A 16,676-nucleotide genomic window follows, 5' to 3' on the forward strand; every position below is an offset into this window, starting at 1 on the left:
CTGCATGTGGTGGACACTGTAGCTTCAGTGTTTAGCCAGCTCTGCATGTAGAGACACTGTAGCTTCAGTGTTTAGCCAGCTCTGCATGTAGAGACACTGTAGCTTCAGTGTTTAGCCAGCTCTGCATGTGGTGGACACTGTAGCTTCAGTGTTTAGCCAGCTCTGCATGTAGAGACACTGTAGCTTCAGTGTTTAGCCAGCTCTGCATGTAGAGACACTGTAGCTTCAGTGTTTAGCCAGCTCTGCATGTGGTGGACACTGTAGCTTCAGTGTTTAGCCAGCTCTGCATGGGTCTGTAAAGCTTTCTGCGTTCTAACCTCTCTCCATGTTTCAAAAGCATCTCCAACATTGATCCTAGTTTCAGCAGCTTTCTGCTGCTGGAACTTATTCGGAGGCACCAACACCAGCGAAGTTCCCCCGTAATGTGCTTAAGCACACATTTTGTGCACTAACTATCATGCAGTGTGTTGTTATCATCTGGTCTTAGCTAACAAAACAAAGGTACTCTTGGCGGCAGCCATATTGCTTTTCCAATTTGCATCTGGAACAATGACGTCATTCCCGAGTTAAAGGCAGCATTAGGCACGGTACGGGTCGCCTGGTGTGATCGAGCCCTGAGAAAGGTCGTGTAGCTGCTGAGCTGTGTGAGTCCCTTCTGAACCAGCATCTCTATGTGAAACTCTCAGTGAGTGATGAGATATTTCCTCTGTGAAGAGAAGGAGCGAAGAGAATACGTCGTTTGTCCACAAGGGGGCGCCAACATTAATTAAAGCTCCATCGTCGCTTGCACGTTGCGGGATACAGTGCGGGGAAGGTGGGCGGAGTAACGCGCCAGCTGTTGGTACTTTAAACAGCTGAACTACCATACTGCAGCCAGTAGGAGAGCAAACTGAAAGAGCGACTGATGATGTGATGACGTCACTGTATGAGTCTAAGTGCCCCCCCCCCTTAACGCACAATACAGCGCTGTTAACTCATAATGATCCTATGAGATAATGTGTGATGTGTCTGCACGTGCAGTAACCAGCCTTAGATAAATCCTATCACTTATGTAATATAACTGATATGAAGCACAGTCAGCAGGTCCAGTTTCTACATTCAACAGAAAGTCAAGAAGTCCAGCTGCTTCTTTCCATCCTCTCTGTTCTCTGATCATCAGTCTAACAAAGGGACACTTTGGAACATAATATTATGCATTAAATAGAACAGCAGCTTCCGCCTCCGTTCACTGTTTAAGCCTGGAAGAGTTTCAGTTTCTGTCTTACGGTAAAGTCCACGGCAGCTTCCCGTCTTTCCCGATGCCCATGTCCTTACACACTGCGACGATGACGCGGACAGGTTTCCTCTGCACTTTGTCCCGGGTCGTCTCCATCTGTCTCTCTCTCTCTCTGTCTCTCTCTCTCTCTGTCTCTCTCCCTCTCTCTCTCTCTCTTCGTACCTGCGGGAGGTTTTTTTGTATTCAGCTCTGAGCTCGTCTCTCACTCCCTCCAGATGTGCTTGCAGACGCCTGACGTGCCTGTTGCATCCTGTGGAACATTTCTATGATTTCCACGACACCGAGCGAGCCCACGTGACCGTGACGCGCCGACGAGGGGCCGTCCTCGCAGATTACACAATCAATATTTACCGACTGACTTCTGAGCAGGAGACTAAACCACTCCTGAAAAATCAACAGGTGCTCAACATTAAACACTGTTTTATGATGTGTCTTTAACCAAGTTTACAGAACAATAAAGACACTTATGGTTTATTGAGTATAAACTTCACATACTTTGTCATCACAGATCTGATGTTACCAGAACTTTAAATATCATATTCTGTAAACTGCTCTCCTCCATCTTCCTCTAACATGTCTCTGTCTGCAAACCCTCCAATGATGAGACAAATCCGTCCTCTCCGTCTTCTGCCTGCTCAAACAGGCCGTTTGGAGATGTTCCCTTCATGACATCACAAAGGGCAGTAGCCCCTCCCCCAGGTGGGTGACACTCCCACAGCTAGGTGTTTGTTCTGCCCTCTGAGTCTGCCTTCTCACCGTAAACAATAGGACATGGAGCCAGAAAGCAGCGAGTACACCCGAGCCCTTCAACCAATCAGATTTCAGTAGAACATGTGACGGCACAAAACAGACTTTTTAAAGTATCTCTGTGGCCCAACTGCTTTAAAGGAGCCTCCACACTGCGTCACTCTGTACACAGGGGGGCGCCAGAGTCCCCACAAACCTCATGTGTGTTAAAGATGCTTCTTTATCATCCCCTTTATTCCCAGTATGAGAGTCTGTGAGTAAACAAGCACGCATAGAAAGTACAGAACAACAAAGTTAGAACAATGATTCTGTTTTATTATCATTTGGTCATCGTTTGTACAAAAACACCAGGATCCAGGATCGGAGAGAAAAACAACAAGGTGCATTCACAGTTCATCTTTGACTTTTGGTTACATACAAAACAAAGAGCTGAGAAACTCAAATATATACAAACTGTACAAATCACCCGAAAGGTTTTATCTAAACCTCACAGAGCTGCACGTCTCTGTGTGTGTCCTCGAGACAGGAATATAAGAGGCTGCTTCAGACGGCGGGGTCCACGCGTCGGCAGCAGTTTGATTCTTCCACATTAAGGTGCAGAGGTCAAAGCGGTCAGGGTTAAAGGACGTGCGTTTACTTCCTGGTTACAAACAAAGACTTCCTGACTCAGCGGATGTGGAGCACAGATCAGCAGTGGAAGACAGGAGACGGTTATCAGGACCGTCTCCAGTAAGACTAAATCAATCAGCCGTCTGTTCACTCGGGGATGAGAGGCGTCATTCTGTCTCTGGGTTGAAACTCTTAAAAACCGCCGTCGTGAGCGCCACGTGTGAACACAGACGCATTCTTCAGCGGTTAATTCTGCCGCCAACACCCGAGTCAAGGTGAGCGCCACGTGACAAGGCGGCAGAAGAGCAGAAAATAAATCGAAGACATCAGTAAATGAAAATAATTCTGTTAGCACTCGCTAACGCGTGCGGTCGGTGCAAACAGGCGCTTCCTGTTTGTGTGACTGATTAATTGATGGACCGTTACTTGTGCACATTCATTCCTGAGAGTCTGAGCCCACGGCGTGTAGGGACGTGGTTTTAGACTTGAACTTGATCTGAAACGTCCTCACGCTTCCAGAGTCTTGGTGTTGGTCGTGTTGGTCGTGTTGGTCGTGAGCTCCGGTCACTGCAGAGTCACGTCTTTCTTTACAGATTTACAGAAGCTTCCAGGGAGAGCGTCCTCACAGCGCCGCTTCTGTGTCGTCTGTCGTCTTTCTGCAGAAACACAAAGAAATGGGGACAGGAAGTGAGATCACAGGGCGACACATCTGGGTTTAACAAGGGGAGGGGGGGGCGGGGGGGTCCCGTACCTGTCCGAGGTATGGTCTCCTGGGTGGGCGGGTTTTCAGAGGCCCCTCTGGGAGCCTGGCTGCCTCTCGTGTTGCTGCTGGGATGAGATGGAACAGCAGCCAGGAGACCTGCAGGGACACAAAGACAGTTTGAACTGTTCCTACATGTGTGTGAGGGAATCATCATCATCCTCAGTGTTCTGCTCCGGGGTCAGACCTCAGCCCCGCAGAGCGTGTGACACGTGCTCTGTGGTTAAAAGGAGGCGGAGCATGAGTGTGTTACCTAGGCCTCTGTAGCTGGACAGCTGCTGGTAAATCTGCCTCATCCTCTCGATGTTGATGCGGCTGGCCTCGCCGTGGTTCACCATGGGCTTGGGGTAATGAACGCCGATGATGCACTTGGCCGCCTTCTGCACTTCCTCCGGGGCGTTCCACGGATCGTAGATGTATTCAGCCGGAAAGCCCCTCAGTGCGGGCAAATAACGCCTGGAGACAGAACCACGGAGACGCTCAACGCCGAGCAGAAACATGTTGAAACACTTTAAAGCAAAGAGAGCACAAATGGATCGCAGCGCTGTGGGCGATGAAGAGGCGGCTGGTACTGACCGTATGTAGTCCCCGGTCGGGTCCGTGCGCCGTCCGAACCCCACGGGACAGTAACATTTAAAGAACTGCTGGAAGAAGGAGCTGCAGGAGAGCCACATCCAGCTGCCAGCGTTCACGCTCCAGTCTGCGTCGATGAGCAGCTCCTCGAACGCCTGAGCACACAAACAAAACGGTGATCAGGCACCTTTCCTCGCTCCCCCCGTTATGACCTCCTGATCCGCCGTCGTGCTACCTTCATGCCTTCCTCCCAGCTGATCCACAGGTCTCCCCTGGTCAGGAAGCAGGCCACGGCGTGACGGGCCAAGTGATGGACCCAGCCCTCCCGCCTCAGCTGGGTCATGATGGCGTCTATCCAGGGGAAGCCCGTCTGGCCCTCCGCCCACTTGGCCAGAGCTTCGGCGTTTCTGTCCCAGGGGATCTGCACGCACACGGGGTTTCCCTCCATCTTGTCAAAGCAGGGGTTGTTGGTGGCGGCGGTGTAGAAGAACTCCCTGAAGAGCAGCTGACCGTACAGGGAGAGAGGCGGCGAGCTGTTCTCCTTCACCTGGTGAGACACGAGAAGAAGTGAGAAGGTCGCTCAGCAGCTCACCTGAAACCCGAGTGAGCGGCGTCTGCGCTCGTACCTTTCTGTACAGGTCGGTGAGTTTAGAGTAGAACAGTCGACAGGAGATGCATCCGAAGCGCAGGTACGGGCTGAGGCCCGTGGGACTGGCCAGCAGGGAGTTGGCGTTCATACGAGGACCCTCGAAGTTTGCAACCCACGCCTGAAAGAGACGATCAGTTTACTGCAAGTCCAATGAATGCAGCGTGATGGATCGCAGAGAGGCGGAGCTCTTACCTTCCTCTCCAGGTGTCTCTCCAGCCTGACGAGGGCTTCCGTCTCCCCACCCGGCCACGCGGCCTCGCTCAGCCCCTCCGTGTCAAAACCTGAACGAGTCAGAGTCAGAGTCAGAGTCTGGACGGCAGAAACAAAAGACAACACCGGCAGACGCAAACTCACCCAGCTCCTCCAGGGTCGGCACGCCAAACTTATTGTCGTGGTCTTCCCTGATGGGCGTGGCACAGTGTCTGATCACGTCCGGCGTGATGGTCTCAGCGGGCTGCTCCACGGCGTCCATCCGGCTAATCAGAGTCAGGAAGCGCCGATAGGTGAGAGGAGGCTGACCGTCGTTCAGCTCGATGATCCTTCAACACACAAACACACGGGTCAGTTTAAACGCCGGCAGCACGCCGTGTAAACACAGTCGCCGTGTGGTCACTCACTTGGCCAGGTCGTACAGAGTGTGTGATATCCGCACCGTGACCTCCACCTTCGCCTCGCTGGCCAGCTTCTGAATGGTGGCGTCACGCTCCTTCCCGAACGGCTCCGAGTCGTACTCGTAGGATAAACGGTTGATCTTCCACTCCTGAGGAAAAGATCGTTTTAGAACGGTCACAGAAAAACTAAAGAGATGTTCCCTTCATGACATCACAAGGGGCAGTAGCCCCTCCCCCTCTCCCGTTTTTCAGGGTTGTCTCACCTTGAACAGACGAGGGAAGACGTCCGTGGGCTGTCCTCTGATGACAAACAGACGAGAGTTCAGTTTCCGCAGGCTGGCGTCCAAGTCCTCCAAACACTGCAACAAAAACCTGAAACAAAACACACACAGAGATCTTTATTCATTTTATCCTGAGCTCACACCAGGCTGAGCGGAGGACTGCTGCAGCCCCCCCCCCCCCCCCCCCCGTGTGCAGAGCGTGCTGATTGGACTTAAACATTAAGCTGAATAGATGTTCAAATATTTCTGCTGTTGATGAAGCGTTCATTAATCCCACCCAGAAGATAACCACGTGGACATGACATGCAGCGCCCTCTGCTGGTGAACACAGCCCTCTGCTTCAACACACACTGGATGTGTGCTCGTCTCTTTTCTAAGCCCCTCCCCCTTTTAAAATATCTTATACGATATATTTTTATGTAACATAACATCCAAGCACACGTCTTTAAATTCTTTATAATAAATGCCCTTTAACTCAGCAGAGCGCAGAATAACTCAGGAGTAGAATCTGAAGTGCATCAATTCAAAGATAGACTTTAATCTATCGATCAATAAATCTAGGGTTACAATAGTATTAATAGAATATCATTGAAAATAGAGTCATGCAAAGATTCCCCGCAGTCACATTTATACACCAACAGATCAACTCCCTAACCTGCAAACAAACATTTATTTAGACACCATTTTGATCCAAGATCTATCAGCCAATCACTTTGTTTAAAGAGGCGGGACATGTTATAAAAGGAACCAATCATCATGATGCTCTGAATCAACAAACAAACACACACTTCCTGTTTGAGAGCGCGCGGCTCAAAGCTGAAGAATTAATGTATGTTAAGTTTAAAATAAAAGCACGCCTCTTCCAATCAGAAGCTGTGCTGAGCTGAGTCCAGATCCCGCCCCCCCTTCACTCACACGCTCCAGGACTAACAGAGTCTGAGCACGGTTACCTCTAAGCATGCTTAGCTAACAAGACAGGTGGACTCTAAAAATACACATCGGATAAGAACACGCAGAACAAGACGGCGACTTTAGTCAGAAACATGAAGACAAATCAAACAACACTGAGCAGGTTCTGTTCTGGTTCTGGTTCTGTTCACAGAACTGATGCATGTGAAGGGATTCATTAGGCTCCTAAAGAGTTCCCACTCCTTCACTGTTGGCCAGGCGGGCCTTTTTACTGAAGTGGAGGGATGCTGCTCCGCCCGGCCTCGCACAGTGACTTAGAGACCTTATGACCCGTCTAAAGCTCCAAAAGATTTTCAGTCTGAAACTCGACTAAGTTTGAAAAGCTGTGAAGGGCTTTTCTGGAATACATTAAGAACCATCAGGAAACATAAGTGTCCCAGATCTTAAAGCAGACTTGTTTATCTTTTAACATTGAAATAACCGGGCTTCCAGCTCTGTCACTTTCTGACTCGCTCCAGGCGAGAGACAGTGTGTGTGTTTTATTTTTGTGTGTGTGTCTTTGCTCCTTCTCAATATCGTGTTTGCCTTATTTCTACAGATTGAGGATGTGTGTGGGTTCAGAAAGTGACCAGTAACTGAAGATGTGAACGATGTGGATCCTCTCTGTTTGTATCTACATGTACAGTGCAGATGATGAAAGTGTAGCTGTATATTTCTGCTGATTTACAGTTTACACACACCTGCTGTTTACCTCTGAATATTTGAGAAAGAGTTCCTACAGCTGCAGAGAGTCAGAGTGAGCTGACTGAGAGAAGACAGCAGGATATAACCAGGAGGATTCACCTGGAGCCAGTGGGAGGGGCCTAAACTGTCTGCACGCCACCTCTACCGTCTCTACAGACTGTCTGCACGCCACCTCTACAGACTGTCTGCACGCCATCTCTACAGACTGTCTGCACGCCACCTCTACCGTCTCTACAGACTGTCTGCACGCCACCTCTACCGTCTCTACAGACTGTCTGCACGCCACCTCTACAGACTGTCTGCACGCCACCTCTACCGTCTCTACAGACTGTCTGCACGCCACCTCTACCGTCTCTACAGACTGTCTGCACGCCACCTCTACCGTCTCTACAGACTGTCTGCACGCCACCTCTACCGTCTCTACAGACTGTCTGCACGCCACCTCTCCGTGCTCTAATCATCCTGCTGCATCCTGTTTCCTGTTCATCAACACGCAGCTCTCATACAAACACACTGATTCTCATAACAGCGTCTTGACTCTCCTGCTGTGAGCTGCATCATGTGTGAACATCCAGATCAGGAGGATTACAGGAGTGTGATGTGAAGACGTCTATAGTGTGTACAGTGTACATGAAGTGGTGCTGGTGGACAGTGTGTGTGTGTGTGTGTGTGTAATGTAGGTCAGCTTTATGAGGGGAAGAGATGAAGTTATGAGAAGCACACTGACCCACTTTCTAAACGCTGCACTCAGAGGGACAGGTGTCTGTCACATCACGTGACACAGCAGCATCTTTGACTCTACTACATCTACAACCACTATCTCTCCAGAACTCAGAAACCACTGACCAAAACCACCAAGATCAAAGATGGAGGACTGCAGAGTGGGACCACATGTTCTTCTCACACTCACACTGTCATGAGAAAAGGAAAACTATTGGTAATAATACAATGATCTCCATCTATACGTTTATTTAATATTAATTATATTTGGGGCAAATTATATTCTTTAATCATTTAGTGTTTTTTTTTTTTTTACATTTTTCAAACCTCTTTAACAACCTGAACAATCACTGACGACTTTCTGTAGCTAAAAATAAATACAGACCCCCCCACTCACCTCCACCTGTTGATGCCCACATTGGAGGATCCGGCGAACCAGGGGTCCAGGATGTAGACGCAGCGCAGGGTGTCCGCTCCCCGGATAGAGTCTCTCAGAGACGGGTTGTCGTGCAGCCGCAGTCCCTTCCTGAACCAGTGGATGGTGTTGACCACCATGTCGCCTTCTGCTTGTTTTTATATCGCAAGATACGGTGGAAAAATAAGGGGGGAGGGGTGTCCCGAGCAACAACAATAAGACGTCTAAACCCCGTTTACTTCTGGAGGTGGCTTCAGATTGTCCGGTAACAATTCTTGTCTTAACCTTGCTCCATGAATTCATCCACCGAGCGGAGTCTCCTGACCGGCGTTAACAACATGTGTGACGGCAGGTGACCTCCGGAGATGCTCAAAAAACAGCACAGACGTCCTCCTGATTAATAAACAACGATTAATGAAATAGTAAAAAAAAAAAAAAAAGAATAACAATATAGCCCTTTAAGCTAGCAGAAGGGGCTAACGTTTATCCGGTAACTTTATCCTCTCGCACGAGACGTTACCTGAACACAAAGACACCGCGCGAGTATCTCCGGTTTCTTTCAACGAGTAGATTAAATAAACGCCAAATTAGCTCTCCGACTCGTCAAACAATGAGTATTACTGTAAAATAATACCTCCTGGTTAACTCTTCTGCCGTGCCGCCTGGACTCTGTGTACCAACACAGTCACCCACGTCAACAAGCGGGGCAAAATCCGCGCCTTCTGATTGGTCAGAATCAGTCGTTATACAAGCTCATACAGTGCTGCGTTCAGGTGCTGCTCTGGTGTTCAGAGAATCAGAGTTGGGAAGTCGTTCTTTCTGACTTCAGAGTGACTTCAGTTCCGTCAGTCTGAATTTTTCTAACAACGGCAACAACCAGCGTTGATTCTACGAAAAGATATGTGGGATGTAACTCTAACAAGTTATAGTTGAGCATAAAAGTTGATGTGCAATACGTGAGTTAATAAAAAGTATCTTAACATTGACAACATATATTGTGGTGATGACAATTCTGACGTCAAGTCAGTAAACCTTACACCTGATTCTTTTCCGAGTTTCCTAGTTCCTAGTAAACCTTGTGAAGGTTTTAAATGTGCATTTTAGAACGGGGAGACTCTTTTTTCCGATTATCCGATATCACATGAATGCATCAGTCCCCAGTCACGTTTCTAGAATGTGCTTTCATGCTACCATAAACTAAATATTACAGCGTTTTAAATCATCCGTATTTCCGTACTTGGCCGTAGTTTCTTTAAATTGTCGACCAGGATTCATATGTAGAGAGTGTAGATTTGATAAAGAGCCGAAAAGTGTCTTTTAAAAGCAGCCAATGGGAGGCTCAGGATGAAGTTACGTGACACTGAAGTACCCGGATGAGCACATGAAGTGCGGCGTGGTGTGTTTTTCTCCAGCATGTGCGTTCGTTTTACTCCACAGACCGTCCCGCTTATTCCACAAGTGTGCGTTTGATCCACAGACTGGGAGGTAAACACCAACCCGGCCCACTCTCAGCTGAGATCATCTGTTAGCAATGTGAGCCACATTAACTTACATAAAGGAGTTAATAACGAAGCTTTTATAATGTTTTGTGCACTAAGCTATTCAATGAATTTAAAATAATTGTGACAAATTCACACGACAGTTTGCAATAAATCCGCATTCAGGCTGATTTCAGGGACATACATACATGGGACAGTTTCACTAGAGACATTGTTTATAGTATACAGAGGCCTATGCTCCTCAGATGTTGAAAAATGAATCTGATGTGTAAAATCCTGCAGTACCTGGAGTGTCCACTAGAGGCTGGCTGTGGAAGCACAGGAAGTCACATACACACCCATTCAAAAAGCCTGTTTTTACAGCAGACATTAAGGCTTAAAACCCGCCTCAGCTCCAGCTCCAGCTCCTAGCCTGTCGTTAGCTTGACTCAAAGTTTAGCTGAGACTGCATTTCCAGCACAGAGACCGCCATCCATGGGACTTCAGCGCCCCCTGCAGGAGCACACAGGTGATGACACTCAGGCTTTGTCTAGTAATATTTAATATGTATTTCTCAGTTTCTGTAAACCGTTTTTTTCATCATTATAGACCCATCAAGAGAGTCAGGGACCTCAGTCAGGCAGAGCACAGAGGTGTGACCAGAGTCCATTCGGGACCTTATGATGACCAGAGTTTGAGATCCATATATATATATATATATATATATATATATATATATATAGGCGGTCAGTCAAGAGCCCCATGTGATGATCATTTTCAACACGGAGGATTGCCCCATAGGGAATGTCAATATTAAAAACACAAGGCTCTGTCGCTGTTTGTAAAAAGACGAGCATCATGTTCCAACAGGAGTGATGAGAAAGACTTTGTGAAAACTATCATCAGTTTGGTCTGTTTTCATCACACTCGTATAGCTTCTGCGGGGAAGGGGAAAGTTCTGTGATGAAACCAGATGAACATCCTGAATGAGCCTGCAGCAGGTTGTAAAAACAAACATAACTGAAACCGTCAGAGTCTGTTTTATTTATCTGTCAGTGCAGGCTTTGAACTTGTTCAGAACATTACAGCAGGCCACTCCAGACACGAGAGGAGCTCGTAACACGGCGATCACTGATGCAGAATGAGGAGAGCTCCATGTGAAGATGTTTGGACATCGATCCTAGTTGGTTGTACAATAAAAACTGCTTCAGAAAACATCCTCTGACCACACAATCAAGATGGTTGCCACGGTACTGAGCTTTATTTTCATGTTCTTGTTTACTTTTGTCGTTTTTGTTTGTACGTAGAGAGTCAAATACCTTGTATGTGTAGCAGGACATGAAATTGCATGTAGCTCCACCAGGTGGCAGTGTTCACCAGGAGTTCTGTCTGTCTCCATCCCCGGGCTGTAATCTCTTGTGTTTAAAATGAATCTGTCATTGTGTCGTTATGTGTTTTTAAAGTAGAAAGAGGATAAAGGTTTGTTTCAGCTCGGACCTGAAAAGAAGCTTCCAGTAATCTGATGAGTTATTAATGTCTAAAGTTAATGAGAACACAATGTGTCAAGATTCAAACATCATCTTGTGCTCACACATTAGTTTATTATCTCTTCACAGAAGTAGACCAGCAGGATACTAATATCACCAATCGTTTGTGCAAAATGTCTGGGTCTTGTCTCGGTCCTGGTCCCTACATGTCTTGGTCTTGGTCTTGTCTCGGTCCTGGTCCCTACATGTCTTGGTCTTGGTCTTGTCTCGGTCCTGGTCCCTACATGTCTTGGTCTTGGTCTTGTCTCGGTCCTGGTCCCTAAATGTCTTGGTCTTGTCTCAGTCATGGTCCCTACATGTCTTGGTCTTGTCTCGGTCCTGGTCCCTACATGTCTCGGTCTTGGTCTTGGTCTTGTCTCGGTCCTGGTCCCTACATGTCTTGGTCTTGTCTCGGTCCTGGTCCCTACATGTCTTGGTCTTGTTCTTGTCTCAGTCCTGGTCCCTACATGTCTTGGTCTTGTTCTTGTCTCGGTCCTGATCCCTACATGTCGAGGTCTTGGTCTTGTTCTTGTATCGGTCCTGGTCCCTACATGTCTTGGTCTTGGTCTTGTTCTTGTATCGGTCCTGGTCCCTACATGTCTTGTTCTTATCTCGGTCCTGGTCCCTACATGTCTTGGTCTTGTTCTTGTATCGGTCCTGGTCCCTACATGTCTTGGTCTTGTTCTTATCTCGGTCCTGGTCCCTACATGTCTTGGTCTTGGTCTTGTCTCGGTCCTGGTCCCTACATGTCTTGGTCTTGGTCTTGTCTCGGTCCTGGTCCCTACATGTCTTGGTCTTGGTCTTGTCTCGGTCCTGGTCCCTAAATGTCTTGGTCTTGTCTCAGTCATGGTCCCTACATGTCTTGGTCTTGTCTCGGTCCTGGTCCCTACATGTCTCGGTCTTGGTCTTGGTCTTGTCTCGGTCCTGGTCCCTACATGTCTTGGTCTTGTCTCGGTCCTGGTCCCTACATGTCTTGGTCTTGTTCTTGTCTCAGTCCTGGTCCCTACATGTCTTGGTCTTGTTCTTGTCTCGGTCCTGATCCCTACATGTCGAGGTCTTGGTCTTGTTCTTGTATCGGTCCTGGTCCCTACATGTCTTGGTCTTGGTCTTGTTCTTGTATCGGTCCTGGTCCCTACATGTCTTGTTCTTATCTCGGTCCTGGTCCCTACATGTCTTGGTCTTGTTCTTGTATCGGTCCTGGTCCCTACATGTCTTGGTCTTGTTCTTATCTCGGTCCTGGTCCCTACATGTCTTGGTCTTGTCTCTGTCCTGGTCCCTACATGTCTTGGTCTTGGTCTTGTCTCGGTCCTGATCCTTACATGTCTTGGTCTTGTTCTTGTCTCGGTCCTGGTCCCTACATGTCTTGGTATTGTCTCGGTCCTGGTCCCTACATGTCTTGGTCTTGTTCTTGTCTCGGTCCTGGTCCCTACATGTCTTGGTCTTGTCTCGGTCCTGGTCCCTACATGTCTTGGTCTTGTCTCGGTCCTGGTCCCTTCATGTCTTGGTCTTGTTCTTATCTCGGTCCTGGTCCCTACATGTCTTGGTCTTGTCTCTGTCCTGGTCCTTACATGTCTTGGTCTTGGTCTTGTCTCGGTCCTGATCCCTACATGTCTTGGTCTTGTTCTTGTCTCGGTCCTGGTCCCTACATGTCTTGGTCTTGTTCTTGTCTCCGTCCTGGTCCCTACATGTCTTGGTCTTGTCTCGGTCCTGGTCCCTACATGTCTTGATCTTGGTCTTGTCACGGTCCTGGTCCCTACATGTCTTGGTCTTGTCTCGGTCCTGGTCCCTACATGTCTTGGTCTTGGTCTTGTCTCGGTCCTGGTCCCTACATGTCTTGGTCTTGTCTCGGTCCTGGTCCCTACATGTCTTGGTCTTGTCTCGGTCCTGGTCCCTACATGTCTTGGTCTTGTCTCGGTCCTGGTCCCTACATGTCCTGGTCTTGGTCTTGTCTCGGTCCTGGCCCCTACATGTCTTGGTCTTGGTCTTGTCTCTGTCCTGGTCCCTACATGTCTTGGTCTTGGTCTTGTCTCGGTCCTGGTCTCTACATGTCTTGGTCTTGTCTCGGTCCTGGTCCCTACATGTCTTGGTCTTGTCTCGGTCCTGGTCCCTACATGTCTTGGTCTTGTCTCAGTCCTGGTCCCTACATGTCTTGGTCTTGTCTCGGTCCTGGTCCCTACATGTCTTGGTCTTGGTCTTGGTCTTGTCTCGGTCCTGGTCCCTACATGTCTTGGTCTTGGTCTTGTCTCAGTCCTGGTCCCTACATGTCTTGGTCTTGTCTCGGTCCTGGTCCCTACATGTCTTGGTCTTGTCTCAGTCCTGGTCCCTACATGTCTTGGTCTTGTCTCGGTCCTGGTCCCTACATGTCTTGGTCTTGGTCTTGGTCTTGTCTCGGTCCTGGTCCCTACATGTCTTGGTCTTGAACAGACGATCAGAGCTGCGTTCCTGCTCCGAGCCCTGATAAGCTTTATTAATTAAAGAGCTGTGCTCCCTCTGACATGCTGCCTCTCCTCCATGAACACAAATAAAGAAGTCTCTCAACTGGAACGGATCATTTTCACCCAACAAAGACAAAATGTCTGCTGGCTGACATTAACCTTCAAGACCTACCTTCTCTGGTCCAATCAGATCCAGATCCTTCAGGAGCAGAATCTAAAGTTAGAAGGAGGACATACTGGCTGCTGCATTGTTGTCAGAGAAGCTTCAACACAGCAGGTTTCCTTCATGATCACACAGGAAGAGAGCAGCTCTCTGATTGGCTGATTGATCACACAGGAAGAGAGCAGCTCTCTGATTGGCTGACTGATCACAGAGGAGGAGAGCAGCTCTCTGATTGGCTGACTGATCACAGAGGAGGAGAGCAGCTCTCTGATTGGCTGACTGATCACAGAGGAGGAGAGCAGCTCTCTGATTGGCTGATTGATCACAGAGGAAGAGAGCAGCTCTCTGATTGGTCCTTTGGGTTTAAACAAATTGATTCCGGGAAGTTAAAATAACAGCATTTTCCCGTGACAAATAGAGGTGTTGTGAATCGATCAGGAAGCTACTGATCGATCAATATCTCTGTCTGTCTGAAGCTGGAGGAAGAAGGTGCTCCATCTTCTTTACAGGAGTTTAAAATCAAAGGATTGAAATGAGGGGAAAGAAGTCATATAGGGAGGCAACACCCATCAAACAGCTAAAGTAGAACAGACTCTGTTCTCTGTGCTGAGGAGAACATTTACGATCTCGGCTTTACAGTCTTTAGAACATCCTGAGCATGTACAGTGTCTCCTGTCTGACATGTGTCTCTGTGAGGCTTGATGCACATGCATCACATGCTTACATGTAGTGATGTTCTCCTGTCTGATCTGTCATGTAGTGATGTTCTCCTGTCTGATCTGTCATGTAGTGATGTTCTCCTGCAGGGTCACATGTAGTGATGTTCTCCTGCTGGGTGTCATGTAGTGATGTTCTCCTGCAGGGTCACATGTAGTGATGTTCTCCTGCAGGGTCACATGTAGTGATGTTCTCCTGCAGGGTGTCATGTAGTGATGTTCTCCTGCAGGGTGTCATGTAGTGATGTTCTCCTGCAGGGTCACATGTAGTGATGTTCTCCTGCAGGGTGTCATGTAGTGATGTTCTCCTGCAGGGTGACATGTAGTGATGTTCTCCTGCAGGGTGACATGTAGTGATGTTCTCCTGCAGGGTGACATGTAGTGATGTTCTCCTGCAGGGTCACATGTAGTGATGTTCTCCTGCAGGGTGTCATGTAGTGATGTTCTCCTGCAGGGTGTCATGTAGTGATGTTCTCCTGCAGGGTGACATGTAGTGATGTTCTCCTGCAGGGTCACATGTAGTGATGTTCTCCTGCAGGGTGTCATGTAGTGATGTTCTCCTGCAGGGTGTCATGTAGTGATGTTCTCCTGCAGGGTGACATGTAGTGATGTTCTCCTGCAGGGTGTCATGTAGTGATGTTCTCCTGCAGGGTGACATGTAGTGATGTTCTCCTGCAGGGTGTCATGTAGTGAAGTTCTCCTGAAGAACAGCAGGGTGACATGTAGTGATGTTCTCCTGCAGGGTGACATGTAGTGATGTTCTCCTGCAGGGTGACATGTAGTGATGTTCTCCTGCAGGGTGTCATGTAGTGATGTTCTCCTGCAAGGTGACATGTAGTGATGTTCTCCTGCAGGGTGTCATGTAGTGATGTTCTCCTGCAGGGTGTCATGTAGTGATGTTCTCCTGCAGGGTGTCATGTAGTGATGTTCTCCTGCAAGGTGACATGTAGTGATGTTCTCCTGCAGGGTGTCATGTAGTGATGTTCTCCTGCAGGGTGTCATGTAGTGATGTTCTCCTGCAGGGTGTCATGTAGTGATGTTCTCCTGCAGGGTGACATGTAGTGATGTTCTCCTGCAGGGTGTCATGTAGTGATGTTCTCCTGCAGGGTGTCATGTAGTGAAGTTCTCCTGCAGGGTCACATGTAGTGATGTTCTCCTGCAGGGTGTCATGTAGTGAAGTTCTCCTGAAGAACAGCAGGGTGTCATGTAGTGATGTTCTCCTGCAGGGTGTCATGTAGTGAAGTTCTCCTGAAGAACAGCAGGGTGACATGTAGTGAAGTTCTCCTGAAGAACAGCAGGGTGACATGTAGTGATGTTCTCCTGAAGAACTGCAGGGTGTCATGTAGTGATGTTCTCCTGCAGGGTGTCATGTAGTGATGTTCTCCTGCAGGGTCACATGTAGTGATGTTCTCCTGCAGGGTGACATGTAGTGATGTTCTCCTGCAGGGTGTCATGTAGTGATGTTCTCCTGCAGGGTCACATGTAGTGATGTTCTCCTGCAGGGTGTCATGTAGTGATGTTCTCCTGCAGGGTGTCATGTAGTGATGTTCTCCTGCAAGGTGACATGTAGTGATGTTCTCCTGCAGGGTGTCATGTAGTGATGTTCTCCTGCAGGGTGTCATGTAGTGATGTTCTCCTGCAGGGTGTCATGTAGTGATGTTCTCCTGCAGGGTGTCATGTAGTGATGTTCTCCTGCAGGGTGACATGTAGTGATGTTCTCCTGCAGGGTGTCATGTAGTGAAGTTCTCCTGAAGAACAGCAGGGTGACATGTAGTGAAGTTCTCCTGAAGAACAGCAGGGTGCCATGTAGTGATGTTCTCCTGAAGAACAGCAGGGTGTCATGTAGTGAAGTTCTCCTGAAGAACAGCAGGGTGTCATGTAGTGAAGTTCTCCTGAAGAACAGCAGGGTGTCATGTAGTGATGTTCTCCTGCAGGGTGTCATGTAGTGAAGTTCTCCTGAAGAACAGCAGGGTGTCATGTAGTGATGTTCTCCTGCAGGGTGTCATGTAGTGATGTTCTCCTGCAGGGTCACATGTAGTGATGTTCTCCTGCAAGGGTGACATG

The 16,676-nt window shown here is 48.4% G+C and overlaps 2 protein-coding genes across 4 annotated transcripts in view; both read right to left on the reverse strand.

The window, feature by feature from the left end:
• Positions 1-1,562, reverse strand: part of LOC306825955 (dihydrofolate reductase) — a 6,777-nt gene extending 5,215 nt beyond the window's left edge. The window contains exon 1 of the mRNA XM_079346952.1: positions 1,266-1,562. Within this exon, the coding sequence (XP_079203078.1) occupies positions 1,266-1,372 (107 nt within the window). The 5' untranslated portion in view covers positions 1,373-1,562. The remainder of the gene's footprint in view (positions 1-1,265) is intronic.
• Positions 1,563-3,012: 1,450 nt separating this feature from the next.
• Positions 3,013-9,175, reverse strand: LOC306826072 (cryptochrome-1-like). Of its 3 annotated transcripts, none has more exons than XM_079347151.1 (12): positions 8,929-9,175; positions 8,277-8,687; positions 5,489-5,597; positions 5,232-5,374; positions 4,969-5,153; positions 4,807-4,895; positions 4,592-4,732; positions 4,201-4,512; positions 3,969-4,120; positions 3,646-3,848; positions 3,384-3,491; positions 3,013-3,288 (listed from the first exon to the last, which is right to left on the reverse strand). In XM_079347151.1, exons 2-12 carry the CDS (start codon positions 8,432-8,434, stop codon positions 3,197-3,199), a joined length of 1,692 nt encoding a protein of 563 aa, XP_079203277.1. In that variant the 5' UTR covers positions 8,435-8,687; positions 8,929-9,175; the 3' UTR covers positions 3,013-3,196. The 3 variants fall into 3 exon arrangements, with proteins under 3 accessions (XP_079203277.1, XP_079203276.1, XP_079203275.1); XM_079347150.1 differs by having other exon boundaries at positions 8,815-9,175; XM_079347149.1 differs by having other exon boundaries at positions 8,277-9,175.
• Between the last annotated feature and the right edge of the window lie 7,501 nt (positions 9,176-16,676).

Source organism: Symphodus melops (genome assembly GCF_947650265.1).
Source record: "Symphodus melops genome assembly, chromosome: 6".
Taxonomy (NCBI): domain Eukaryota; kingdom Metazoa; phylum Chordata; class Actinopteri; order Labriformes; family Labridae; genus Symphodus; species Symphodus melops.

Coding starts and splice junctions, on each gene's coding strand:
- LOC306826072 (XM_079347151.1), bottom strand. CDS start 8,434: ATGGTGGTCAACACCATCCACTGGTTCAGGAAGGGACTGCGGCTGCAC. Junction 4,896..4,968: donor GCCGACCCTGGAGGAGCTGG/GTGAGTTTGCGT, acceptor TGACTCGTTCAG/GTTTTGACACGGAGGGGCTG. Junction 4,513..4,591: donor TCACCGACCTGTACAGAAAG/GTACGAGCGCAG, acceptor GTGTCTCACCAG/GTGAAGGAGAACAGCTCGCC.